Here is a 14,730-nt window from a genome sequence, read left to right as displayed (position 1 = left end):
GATATCCCTGCCAGCCAAACCCTCCCTAACCCGGACGACGCTGGGCCAAATGTGCGTCGCCCCATGGACCTCCCGGTCGAGGCCGGCTGCGACAGAGCCTGGGCTCGAACCCAGAATCTCTGGTGCGCCACCCGGGAGGCCAAAGGCTTATACATTTCAAAAACATGGAGAAAGCAATAAAGCTGTCAAACATAATGTGATTGCGTTCTGAAAATGATTTACAGAAGAAAAMAAATGTAGCCGCATGCATCACTCACTATAGAATGTAATCAATGTGTAGGTCAAGAAGACATTTTAAGGATGCATGTAGCTCTATTTTTTWAAATAATACTTTCAATRTGTATTACATTCAACAAGCAGACGGTGTTTCCTCCTCCCTGGTCCGTCCTAACTGGAGGGAACGCCATGTCTGGAGACAGCATTCATCAAGCAATCCATTACAGTACTGCTGCGATTGTTGCTGGAAGCACGGAGAAACACAACGAGGCGGCTGTACTAATCAATGCCACCATGTATGACTATCCTCCACCTAAATCAGAAAACACAGCACTGGTTTATACAAAAGCTGAACACATGAAATATACAAACATCTCCATCCTCCTTTACCACTTAGATGCTGCATCATGTTCCTGCAGTATATAACAAAGCAGCAGACCAGATATTAAATTACCATCCAAAATGTGGAACAATGTTAATGAATCAAGTYAATGAGTCAAGAGGACTCTCCTGTTGTTCACTTAGGCACAAATACTTTGTTCCAACCGTTTTTGCCTCAGTATGTCCTCAATATAAGCATGTTTGTTAATTTCATGATGCAGATATTCTATCATCACAGAACCGCCTGCAAGCACATTTGACGCGCGTAGGYGTTAATTTAGCGCGTGAAGAYGTTAATTTAACTCATGCACGTGTTAATTTAGGCCTGCACCTGTTTACTCTACACACGTAACATTAAAAAGATAGCGTTTTGACCACGTGCTTTAAGACCCAAACGGCGTTCCATAACAGGATGGTAGTTCTCCAGAAACAGGGTTGGAGAGCCCTGGTGTAACTAACCTGTAAGGCCACCGAAACACGCACGTTGTTTGTTGACTAGGGTAAACAGTCTAGGACACGGATTTCCCATGGAATAATCAAGTTGTATTTTATTTGGATGAACAGACAGCGCACCCCAGTACTGACCCGCCACACACAACACCTTCCCAAAAACTATCTCTCAGCATGCCTCCCGCATCCTCACATTCAGCAACTCATTTGCATAACATTGTGTGATGTGTAAAACATTACATTACCCCCTTCTTAAATTGAACACACCCTGTGTTTAATAAACCTGTGGGATGTGAAATGGCTAGCTAGTTAGCGGTGGTGCGCGCTAATAGCCTTTCAATCGGTGACGTCACTTGCTCTGAGACCTTGAAGTAGTGGTTCCCTTTGCTCTGCAATGGCTGCGGCTTTTGTGGAGCGATGGGTAACGATGCTTCGTGGGTGACTGTTGTTGATGTGTGCAGAGGGTCCCTGGTTCGCGCCCGGGTCGGGGCGAGGGGACGTTATACTGTTACACCTGGACAAACACACACAAAATACCCTCTGAGAAGTGTACAGTAATCAAACACATTTAGAATGCATTGACCGTGTCCAACACAAAACCCTCTTGCCAAACAGGTCTCCTGATAATTCTTTGGGGTCTACCCCCATGACCCATGCGATTTTCTGCTGCAGTTGACTCAGGTGCTTGACCCATCTCAAATAACACACTTTCTCTTGCAGGTGCACAGGGCAACTCAGTGTTCATGTCTGTTTGCGTGGTATGAGTCTCTGTGTCTTTGACTGAGCTTTCAGTCCTGACAGTGTCCAGTTTTCGTTCCACTGAGACATTAACATCCCTTGGAGCCCCCATTCTCACAATGTCCCCCACCTTTCTCCTAAAGGGTAACCTAGACAACATTGGTTGCTTTTTCCTCAGAGTACCCTGTTTCCCTGAGGGGTAGTATTTATGACTAGGCACAAATGAGTCAGTGCACAACTCAGTCTTTTGTCCCKTGCCAGTGACCTCATGCTCTGAAACAACCCCAAAGTAAAGATTGAGCCTGTTGTAGTGTACCACGGCATGATAAYGTGCCTTACACTGTAATACTTCATACAACACCTCTGACAGTTTCTTTTGCAATTTTGAAAGGACTCTTTCTCAGTTTGGGTGACAACCCCTATTTCCTCTGGTAGTCTCTAAGCCATACGTATTCATTTTCCTCATACCTATGGGGTGTCACCGTTAGATCACAGTATTGCTTTTGTTTACCTGTGGCTTTTAAGTGATTTCTCTTTACAGCTTCCCTTACAGTGCTTAAATATCCTTGCACGTTTTGCACATACTGAGAAACATACTTTTCCCCTTAATTTTGTTGTGATCCCATAACCACATCAACCGGTAAGGTCCTTTCAGCACCGAACAGCACCCTGTATGGTGTGAACCCCGTGGAAGATTGAACACTACTCCTGTATGACATCATCTCATATGGGAGTATCTCATCCCAATTTCTTTGATTGTCATCAACAAAAAGTGACAGCATGTTGATCAGAGTTCTGTTCCTTCTTTCCAATAAACCATCTGCTTGTGGGTGGTACGGAGTGGTTCGTGTTTTGTTCATTTGTAAAAGATGGCACATCTCTCTAAAAAGAGAAGATAAAAAATKTCACCCCTGGTCGCTATGGATAGAGGGAGGAACGCCTAGCTTCAACACAAATTCTTCTACCGGTTTCCTGGCCACTATTACTGCTTCCTGATTGGGCATGGCATATTGGAATCCAAGATGGCGTAGCAGTCGGACGTGTGTTTGTCTTGTCCCGTGTAAATAGTCCTCGTATTTTTCGTATACATTTCGTATATATTTTAATTTCACTTTCCATCTAGGAACTGAATATACATTCCTACATTCCGCCTCACCCAATGTGGTACGGACCTGCTATTTTTATACTTTAGAACCGTAACCCCAATCAGAAGCTAGCCAGATAACTAGCTACTAGCTAGTAGTCAGTTAGCCACTGCTGCGGTCTTCACCCTTAACTCGGACACAGCCAGCTTCAGCTCGGGCCAATACCTGCCAGTCTGCAAGCGCGATATCAACCCAGAGCATATAGGACTGCTTTTTCTCTACCACATCACCGGATTCCTGACGCAAGCTCTGGACAATTACACCGTATCATCACAGCTAGCTAGCTGCAACCGAGTGGCTACTACTGGCTAACACCTCTGTCCCGAAGCAAGCACCAGTTAGCCTTGAGCTAGCCTCGAGCTAGGCCCATCTGCCGGCTAGCCGAAGAGGTCCCAGCGAATTCTTGGGCTACAATACCTCTTTTGCCAATTGACTGGACCTTTTTTTGCCGACACAGAGCCCTGCCAATCCATCACACCTGGTCTAAATCAGCTACAAGCTAATTTAGCCATTTTTTTGCCGCTGCTAGCAGCTTTTACCTTCTGCACAGACACCAGCCCTGTTATTAGCCTGGATATTACTCACCAATTTACCAGCATCGGACTGTCTCTCGACAACAACGCCGGATTCCTGCCGTAATCCTGAGCCACTACTTCTGATCCTCACAGCTAGCTTGCAGCTAGCGCAGCTAGCGCCACTGCCACGAAGCTAGCACCAGTTAGCAAACACAATTCTACAATTCACAACCTCTCTTTCGCCATCGCCATCCGGCTTGGATTCTCTGTCGACACGACCACGTCTGAGCAGACCCCCTCCGTCTGAGCAGACCACCCCGGGCTACTAACTTAAACGCCGCGTGCTAGCTTAGTGGAGGCCTCCCTGCTCCATCTACGGCTGCCCTGGACACTATGATCACTTGGCTACATAGCTGATGCCTGCTTGACTGTCCATTAATTCACGGTACTCCATTCTGTTTATTTGTGTTTTATCTGTCGGCTCTGTGCTTTAACTCAGGATCTGTGTGTAGTTAATCCGACCCTCTCTGCCTAGTCGTGCCATTTTTACCTGTTGTTGCTGTGTTAGACTAGCACCTGTTATTGCTGCTGTTATCTTACCTGTTGTTTTAGCTAGCTCTCCCAATCAAGACCTGCAATCACTTTATGCCTTATTGTATGTCTTCTCTAAATATCACATATTGCCTTGCATACTGTTGTTCAGGCTAGTTATCATTATCATTGTTTTGGTTTGCAATGGACCCTGTAGTTCCACTCTCCGTACCTCTGATACCTCCTTTGTCCACCCCCCACACATGCGGTGACCTCACCCATTGAGACCAGCATGTCCAGAGATACACATCCTCTTATCATCACCCAGTGCCTGGGCTTGCCTCCGCTGTACCCGTGCCCACCATACCCTGTCTGCACATTATGCCCAGAATCTATTCTACCACCGCCCATAAATCTGCTCCTTTTTATTCTTTGTCCCCAACGCTCTAGGCGACCAGTTTTTGATAGCCTTTAGCGCACCCTCATCCTACTACTCTCTTGTTCCTCGGGTGATGTGGAGGTAAACCCGGCCCTGCATGTCCCCAGTCACCCTCATTTGTTGACTTCTGTGATCGAAAAAGCCTTGGCCTCATGCATGTCAACATCAGAAGCCTCCTCCCTAAGTTTGCCTTACCCCGCTTTAGCACACTCTGCCAACCCTGATGTCCTTGCCGTGTCCGAATCCTGGCTTAGGAAGGCCACCAAAAACTCTGGGATTTCCATACCCAACTATAACACTTTCCGTCAAGATGAAACTGCCAAAGGGGGGGAGTTGCAATCTACTGCAGAGATAGCCTGCAAAGTTCTGTCATACTTTCCAGGTCTATGCCAAAAGTCGAACTTCTAATTTTAAAAATTAATCTCTCCAGAAATAAGTCTCTCACTGTTGCCGCCTGCTACCGACCCCCCAGCTCCCAGCTGTGCCCTGGACCACCATCTGTGAATTGATCGCCCCATCTAGCTTCAGAGTTTGTTCTGTTAGGTGACCTAAACTGGGATATGCTTAACACCCCGGCAGTCCACAATCCAAGCTTGATGCCCTCAATCTCACACAAATCATCAAGGAACCCACCAGGTACAACCCTAAATCCGTAAACATGGGCACCCTAATAGACATTATCCTGACCAACCTGCCCTCCAAATACACCTCTGCTGTCTTCAATCAAGATCTCAGCGATCACTGCCTCATTGCCTGTATCCGCCACGGTCCGCGGTCAAACGACCCACCCCTCATCACTGTCAAACGCTCCCTAAAACACTTCTGCGAGCAGGCTTTCTAATCGACCTGGCCCGGGTACCTGGAAGGATATTGACCTCATCCCGTCAGTTGAGGATGCCTGGTCATTCTTTAAAAGTAACTTCCTCACCATATTAGACAAGCATGCTCCGTTCAAAAAATGCAGAACCAGAACAGATATAGCCCTTGGTTACTCCAGACCTGACTGCCCTCGACCAGCACAAAACACCTGTGGCGAACTGCAATAGCATCGAAGAGCCCGCGATATGCAACTGTTCAGGGAAGTCAGGAACCAATACACGCAGTCAGTCAGGAAAGCAAAGGCCAGCTTTTTCAAGCAGAAATTTGCATCCTGTAGCTCTAACTCCAAAAAGTTCTGGGATACTGTAAAGTCCATGGAAACAAGAGCACCTCCTCCCAGCTGCCCACTGCACTGAGGCTAGGTAACACGGTCACCATGATAAGTCGTGATAATCGAAAACTTCAACAAACATTTCTCAATGGCTGGCATGCCTTCCTCCTGGCGACTCCAACCTTGGCCAACAGCCCCGCCCCCCGTGCTACTGCCCAAGCCTCCCCAGCTTCTCCTTTACCCATATCCAGATAGCAGATGTTCTGAAGAGCTGGAAAACCTGGACCCATACAAATCAGCTGGGCTTGACAATCTGGACCCCTATTTCTGAAACTGTCCGCCGCCATTGTCGAACCCCTATTACCAGCCTGTTCAACCTCTCCTTGTATCATTGAGATCCCCAAGGATTGGAAAGGCTGCCGCGGTCATCCCCCTCTTCAAAGGGGGAGACACCCTGGACCCAAACTGTTACAGACCTATATCCATCCTGCCCTGCCTATCTAAGGTCTTCGAAAGCCAAGTCAACAAACAGATCACTGACCATCTCGAATCCCACCGTACCTTCTCCGCTGTGCAATCCGTTTCCGAGCGGTCACGGGTGCACCTCAGCCACGCTACAGGTACTAAACGATATCATAACCGCCATCGATAAAAGACATTACTGTGGAGCCGTCTTCATCGACCTGGCCAAGGCTTTCGACTCTGTCAATCACCATATTCTTATCGGCAGACTCAGTAGCCTCGGTTTTTCTAATGACTGCCTTGCCTGGTTCACCAACTACTTTGCAGACAGAGTTCAGTGTGTCAAATCGGAGGGCATGTTGTCCGGTCCTCTGGCAGTCTCTATGGGGTACCACAGGGTTCAATTCTCGGGCCGACTCTTTTCTCTGTATACATCAATGATGTTGCTCTTGCTGCGGGCGATTCCCTGATCACCTCTACGCAGACACACCATTCATATAACTTCCGGCCCTTCCTTGGACAGTGCTATCTAACCTCCAAACGAGCTTCAATGCCATACAACACTCCTTCTGTGGCTCCAACTGCTCTTAAACGCTAGTAAACCAATGCATGCTTTTCAACCGTTGCCTGCCTGCACCCGCACGCCCGACTAGCATCACCACCCTGGACGGTTCCGACCTAGAATATGTGGACATCTATAAGTACCTAGGTGTCTGGCTAGACTGCAAACTCTCCTTCCAGACTCATATCACATCTCCAATCCAAAATCAAATCAAGAATCGGCTTTCTATTCCGCAACAAAGCCTCCTTCACTCACGCCGCCAAACTTACCTAGTAAAACTGACTATCCTACCGATCCTCGACTTCGGCGATGTCATTCTACAAAATAGCTTCCAATACTCTACTCAGCAAACTGGATGCAGTTATCACAGTGCCATTCGTTTTGTTACTAAAGCACCTTATACGACCCACCACTGCGACCTGTATGCCCTAGTCGGCTGGTCGCCGTACATGTTCGTCGTCAAACCCACTGGCTCCAGGTCATCTACAAGGCTATGCTAGGTAAAGTGCCGCTTATCTCAGTTCACTGTCACGATGGCTACACCCACCCGCAGCACGCGCTCCAGCAGGTGATCTCACTGATCATCCTAAGCCAAAACCTCATTTGGACGCCTTTCCTTCCAGTTCTCTGCTGCCTGCGACTGGAACGAATTGCAAAAATCTCTGAAGTTGGAGACTTTTATCTCCCTCAACAACTTTAAAAATCTGCTATCCGAGCAGCTAACCGATCGCTGCAGCTGTACATAGTCCATCTGTAAACTACCCACCCAATTTCTACCTCACCCCCATACTGCTTTTATTTATTTACTTTTCTGCTCTTTTGCACACCAGTACTCTTCTTGCACATGATCATCTGATGATTTCCACTCCAGTGTTAATCTGCTAAATTGTAATTATTCGATTTATTGCCTACCTCATGCCTTTTGCACACATTGTATATAGATTCTCTTTTTTTTCTACCATGTTATTGACTTGTTTATTGTTTACTCCATGGTAACTCTGTGTTGTCTGTTCACACTGCTATGCTTTATCTTGGCCAGGTCGCAGTTGCAAATGAGAACTTGTCTCAACTAGCCTACCTGGTTAAATAAAGGTGAAAAAAAAAAAAAAAAAAAAAAAAATATGCCTCGACCACCTAGTAAAGTCATCTGACACTACCATAATGTGTTTGTTACCTTGTCCTGTCTCTGTAAACAGACCATTAGTCCTACAGCTATCCTCTCAAAAGGACGGCCTGTGACAGACCTTGTCATGGGCGCTGGACCCTGTAACTTGTATGCAGCACACGCCACACAGCCCTTACACCACTGTTTTATGGCTCTCTGCCAGYGATGTAAAGTACTTAAGTAAGAATACTTTAAWGTACTACTTAAGTAGTTTTTGGGGTATCTGTACTTTACTAATTATATTTTTGACTACTTTTACTTCACTACATTCCTAAAGAAGATAATTTACTTTTTACTCCATACATTTTCCCTGACATCCAAAAGTACTCGTTACATTTTTAATACTTAGCAGGACAGGAAAATGGTCCAATTCACACACTAATTCCTGGTCATCCCTACTGACTCACTAAACACACATGCTTCGTTTGTAAGTGTTGGAATGTGCCCCTGGCTATCCGTAAATTAAAAAACAAGAAAATAGTCCCGTCTGGTTTGCTTACTGTCCCTCAGGTTGTTTGAAGATCCTCAGCCACCTCGTTCAGTGAACTGTGATCAGATCTCAGTAGAAATGTCCTCCCCAGCAAAAAGTGTCGGAGATGTTTAAGAAACACTACCACAGCAAGAAGCTCCTTCTTGGTAGTTGAATACTTCCTCTCCTGTTTTGACAGTGGCCGACTGGCATACGCTACTACTCTCTCTACCCTCRTGTTTCTGAGAGAGGACTGCCCCTATGCCTGTGTCACATGCGTCAGTATCCATTATGAAATCTAGATTTGGGTCTGGGAAAGCCAGTATGGGGCATGTGGTAAGCTTGGACTTTAATTCATTAAAGGCCACTTCACACGCTGCGTTCCACTCAAACATTTTCCCCTTATCTGTCAATCTGTACAAAGGCTCTGCCATAGCTATAAAATCTGGTATGAACCTCAAGTATGACGACAGGCCTAAAAAGCTTATTGCCTCTGTCAGTGACTTGAGGGTAGACCATGACCTGACTGTCTCTGTTTTCAAGGGGTCAGTGGACACTCCCTCAGCCGAGATGATGTGTCCCAGGTAGCTCACCTGTGACCTGACCAAATGGCACGTAGATGACTTCACCTTAAGTCCTGCCTACTCCAATCTGCTGAAAACCTAGTCTAAACACTTCACATGTTCCTGGAATGTACGACCAAACACTATGATGTTGTCTAAGTACGCCAAACATGTTGTCCACTGTAAATCAGCCAGAACCGGGTCCATGAGACGCTGGAAGCTGCTTGGAGCATTTGTCAACCCAAACCCCATGACCTGGAATTTGAAAAGCCCTCTCTTTGTCACAATAGCAGTTTTGCAACAATTCTCGGGTGCATCTCGACATGCCAGTACCCACTGGCTAAGTCTAAAGTGGAAAACCTCTGAGCACCGGCAAGCGAGTCCCAGGTCTCTTCGATGGATCAGTGGATCAGCATCTTTAACAGTGTTTTTGTTTAACCTTCTGTAATCCGCACAGAACCTGATTGAGCCATCCTTCTTACTAACACCACTGCTGCTGCCCATGCACTGCTGGATGGGTTAACTATTCCCCTTTCTAACATGTCCTGCAAATGCTTGTCAAACTCTGCTTGCAGACGAACAGGCACCCATAAGGTGTCTGGTTCATGGACAGCTTCACTCAAAATAAGGAATTAGCTCCAAGGTCAAAGTACATCATCAACCAGAGCTGCCAAATATCGCAGTCTCCCCCTTGTGGTGACACTTGGTATAAATGACTTCCAATGTAACGTCTGGAAGACATATATTCTTAAACAGTATATGTGTGTGTCACAGTAACATATTGTACAAATTGCGATTCATAACATATTGTACGAAATGGATGATGGACATCCACACATGAATAMATACTATATAGAACGTAACATATCATACTAATTGGAGTGTTCCGGGTTTACATTTGCTATGTTACGTCTACCCCTGAGTCCAGGTTGAGGGGAATGGAAGCTTGTTGCGTGCAACAGGGAGGGCCAATTGAATGCAAGGTTCACAAAAAATGTAAATCATAAAATAATTTCTAGCCTTTACATCTATGGGTAACAGGGTTCAAATCAATCTAACTTTATTGGTCGTGTACACAGATTTGCAGGTGTTATAGCACATGCAGCGAAATGCTTGAGTTACTAGCTCCAACAGTGCAGTAGAATGCCCGTCCGTCCGTCCAGTAGAATGCCCGTTCTGACTTAGAATATGTGGACAACTACAAATACCCAGGTGTCTGGTTAGACTGTAAACTCTCCTTCCAGACTCACATTAAGCATCTCCAAWCCAAAATTGGATTTAGAGTCGGCTTCCTATTTCGCAACAAGGCATCCTTCGCGCATGCTGCCAAACATACCCTTGTAAAACTGACTATCCTACCGATCCTTGACTTCGGCAGTCATTTACAAAATGGCCTCCAGCGCTCTACTCAGCAAATTGGATGCAGTCTATCACAGTGCCATCCATTTTGTCACCAAAGCCCCATATACTACCCACCACTGCGACCTGTATGTCCTCGTTGGCTGGCCTTCGCTTCATATTCGTCGCCAAACCTCCTGGCTAAAGGTCATCTATATGTCTTTGCTAGGTAAAGCCCCGCCTTATCTCAGCTCACTGGTCACCATAGCAGCACCCACCCGTAGCACGCGTTCCAGCAGGTATATTTCACTGGTCACCCCCAAAGCCAATTCCTCCATTGGCCGCCTATCCTTACAGTTSTCTGCTGCCAATGACTGGAACGAACTGCAAATATCACTGAAGCTGGAGATTCATATCTCCCTCACTAACTTTAAGCACCAGCTGTCAGAGCAGCTCACAGATCTCTGCACCTGTACATAGCCCATCTGTAAATAGCCAATAGCCATCCAACTACCTCATCCCCATACTGTTATTTATTTTGCTCCTTTGCACCACAGTATCTCTACTTGCACATTCATCTACTGCACATCTATCACTCCAATATTTAATTGCTATATTGTAATTATTTCACCACTACGGCCTATTTATTGCCTTACCTCCCTTATCCTACCTCATTTGCACACACTGTATATAGACTTTTTATATTGTATTATTGACTGTATGTTTCTTTATTCCATGTGTAACTCTGTGTTGTTGTTTGTGTCACAGTGCTTTGCTTTATCTTGGCCAGGTCGCAGTTGTAAATGAGAACTTGTTCTCAGCTAGCCTAGCTGGTTAAATAATGTCTTGTTACTAGTTCCAACAGGGCAGTAGAATGTCTTGTGTTATTAGCTCCAACAGTGCAGTAGAATGTCTTGCAAATACAATACAAATACACAAAAAATCTATTAATATACTGTATATTTTGTCCAGCTACATACTTAATATCAAAGATCAAAGCTGAATGTTAAAACAGGGCAATTACTGTATGTCATATTGGCCAGTAAGTACAACTGTATACTGAAGTAAGTGCATAGTTTACCATTTGAAACAATATACAGTACCAGTCAAAAGTTTGGACACACCTACTCATTCAAGGGTTTTTCTTGAATTAGACATCAAAACTATTAAATAAAACRTATGGAATCATGTAGTAACCAAAAAAGTGTTAAACAAATCAAAATATATTTWRGATTCTTCAAAGTAGCCACCCTTTTCCTTGATGACAGCTTTGCACACGCTTGGCATTCTCTCAACCAGCTTCAGGAGGTACTCACCTGGAATGCTTGAAGGAGTTCCCACATATGCTGAGCAGTTGTTGGCTGCGTTTCCTTCACTCTGCGGTTCAACTCATGCCAAACCTTCTCAATTGGGTTGAGGTCGGGTGATTGTGGAGGCCAGGTCATCTGATGTAGCACTCCATCACTCTCCTTATTGGTCAAATAGCCCTTACACAGCCTGGAAGTGTGTTGGGTCWTTGTCCTGTTGAAAAAMAAATGATAGTCCCACTAAGCGCAAACCAGATGGGATGGCATATCGCTGCAGAATGCTGTGGTAGCCATGCTGGTTAAGTATGCCTTGAATTCTAAATAAATCACTGACAGTGTCACCAGCAAACCACCCCCACACCACCTCGTCCATGCTTCACGGTGGGAACCACACAGGTGGAAATCCTCCGTTCACCTACTCTGCATCTCACAAAGACACAGCGGTTGGAACCAAAAATCTCAAATTTGGACTCAACAGACCAAAGGACAGACTTCCACCGGTCTAATGTCCATTGCTCGTGTTTCTTGGACGAAGCAAGTCTCTTCTTGTTATTGATGTCCTTTAGTAGTGGTTTCTTTGCAGCAATTCGACCATGAAGGCCTGATTCACACAGTCTCCTCTGAACAGTTGATGTTGAGATGTGTCTGTTACTTGAACTCCGTGAAGCATTTATTTGGCCTGCAATCTGAGGTGCAGTTAACTCTAATGAACTTTTCCTCTGCAGCAGAGGTAACTCTGGGTCTTCCTTTGCTGTGGCAGTCCTCATGAGAGCCAGTTTCCTCATAGCGCTTGATGGTTTTTGCGACTGCACCTGAAGAAACTTTTAAAAGTTGAAATTGAAATTTTCCGCATTGACTGACCTTCATGTCTTAAAGTAATGATGGACTGTCATTTCTCTTTGCTTATTTGAGCTGTTCTTGCCATAATATGGACTTGGTGTTTTACCCCTTCCTTGTCACAACACAACCGATCGGCTCAAACGCATTAAGGAGGAAAGAAATTCCACAAATGAACTTTTAACAAGGCACCTATTAATGGAAATGCATTCCAGCTGAAGCTGGTTGAGAGAATGCCAAGCATGTGCAAAGCTTTCATCAAGGCAAAGGGTGGCTACTTTGAAGAATATAAAATATATTTTGATTTGTTTAAGACGTTTTTGGTTACTACACGATTCCATGTGTTATTTTATAGTTTTAATGTCTTCACTCTTATTCTGCAATGTAGAAAATAGAAAAAATATAAGAAAAACCCTTGAATGAGTAGGTGTGTCCAAACTTTTGACTGGTACTGTATATACTACAGTTCATTCTCTTTGTAGGAAATTACATGAGAGTGATGTCTAGGGCAGTCACCTATACATGTAGGTAAAAGCCTTCAATATGTGTGTTTCTGTTCGCTGAAATGGAAAGCAGAGTCCAAGCATTACGTGGAGGTGAACATTGGTTTTATGGCACCCAACCCACTGCGCTGCAAGATAACGGTAAGGACATGGATATAAAGCCAGGGTGTTTACTCACTTGTCCAGGAAACTCAAGACAGACACAATAAATCATACTCCTGCTCAACTATGAAGTAAGTACTCCTTAAATAAAGAAAATCAACAAAAAACTGCAGATTCAATATAACTCAATGTTAACTAACTCAAATTAGATTAGGGATGGACTTGTATCACATTAACTTTTGATCTTGATGCTTAATAGTTTTAAATCAGTTTCCTGTTCCAACCCTTGTCTTAACCAGCCCTGCTCAGACCGCCCTGAAGACTAAACTGGAAGAGCTGGAGTGTCACTTCACCTGGGGACTGGAAGTCAGCAGGTCCAAGCTGCTCATTCACAGAAATCACCTGGAGGACATTGGCAGTGACGAGGGCTTTCCATGGCTGGGTCAGATGTACAACTTGTGGGCTTACATACACCACACCCTGGACTCCACTGACGCAGCCCTGCAGTGCCTCAGTAAGGCAGAGGAGGCCTTTCACCTAAACAGTCCTTCAGACACGATGGGTCCTTGGCAGCTGGTCCACTATGGGAACCTAGCCTGGGTGCACTATCACCTGGATAACCAGGCGGAGAGCCAGCGGTGCTTGACAAAGGTTGAGGGACTGCTACGAGATTACCCCTCGCCTTCCCAGGGAGAACTGCACCCTGAGGTGTGTGTTGAAAAAGCCTGGACCCTTATGAAGTTTGACCAGGACAAAAGACTGAAAGCAATAGATTACTTTCAAATGGCTATTGGGATGGAACCTGAGAGAAAGGAGTGGCAATCGAGCCATGCCTTGGCCTTAGAATCAGTCTATTTTCATCCAAWCACCCAACAGAAGGAGTCTGAGGTTCTAGAGGAGCTGAGACTTGCCAAGGAACACGATCCAGACAACTTGTATGTAGCAAGTATCTATCTGCTAAGACTTGGCCRGAGTGGCCAGGTGAGAAGGGAGGAAGCGCGACAGCTAGCGCAGCAAATTTTAAAGAAGCCTGTCAGTTGCTACAGTGGTCTTAGACCCTTACTTAGGTTTTACAGAACATATTTATCACACAATGAAGCTATTGACCTAGCAGACGAGGCTCTGGAAAGACATCCAAATGTGCGCTACCTGAAAAAACAGCTAGCGATTTCCTACAAATGGAAAATATTTTCAAAGGAGGACAGTCCGAGGAGGCAGAGCATGTGCGACAGAGCCATCAGTCTCTATACAGATCTGATCTCACTCTATCCAGAGACATCACTAAAGGTCCAACTGGAGCTTGCAAGCATCTACGCAGAATCAGACATTGACAGGACAGAAATGGCCAATCAGATCTATGAGAATTTATTCTCCAGCGAGCAGGATCCATACGAGTTGCAGATGCTCTACTTCCATTACGCTACATACAACAACTTCCACATCAAGGATCGCAATGCATCAATTGATTATCACAAGAAGGCAGCAGAAATACCAAATCCTAACAAATACGGTAAAAAGAGTTTCAACATCTTGAGGAAGATTGAACAACGGGGAAGAAATCAAAGATGTGCAGAAATCTGGGAATTTCTCAAAAACCTTTCTTCTCACAATGAATAARAGCAAGGAGGAGAATTAACCAATCAAAGAGGTTAACCAAAATGAGGGTCCCATATTGTACATACAATGTATTTTCTTTTTATGCTCTTTGGGCTCTTTAGACCAGGTTGGTGCTAWACAAAWTGTGCCAAATGTTTTTTGTTGTTGTTGAAAGCACCATGCAAATAAAACTATTGTTTTAATTATTTTCCTGTTTTTAGACTAAAAGAATTCCTCATGCCCATAACACTTATTTTCGTA

At 45.0% G+C, this 14,730-nt stretch overlaps 1 protein-coding gene across 1 annotated transcript; it reads left to right on the top strand.

The window, feature by feature from the left end:
• The first annotated feature begins 12,952 nt into the window (after nucleotides 1-12,952).
• LOC111975439 (interferon-induced protein with tetratricopeptide repeats 2) lies at nucleotides 12,953-14,675 on the top strand. Its single transcript, XM_024003728.2, has 2 exons — nucleotides 12,953-13,004; nucleotides 13,173-14,675. Exons 1-2 carry the CDS (start codon nucleotides 13,000-13,002, stop codon nucleotides 14,488-14,490), a joined length of 1,323 nt encoding a protein of 440 aa, XP_023859496.1. The 5' UTR covers nucleotides 12,953-12,999; the 3' UTR covers nucleotides 14,491-14,675.
• The last annotated feature ends 55 nt before the right edge of the window (nucleotides 14,676-14,730 follow it).

Source organism: Salvelinus sp. IW2-2015, linkage group LG16 (genome assembly GCF_002910315.2).
Source record: "Salvelinus sp. IW2-2015 linkage group LG16, ASM291031v2, whole genome shotgun sequence".
Taxonomy (NCBI): Eukaryota; Metazoa; Chordata; class Actinopteri; order Salmoniformes; family Salmonidae; genus Salvelinus; species Salvelinus sp. IW2-2015.
This window is presented reverse-complemented; position numbering and strand designations above follow the sequence as displayed.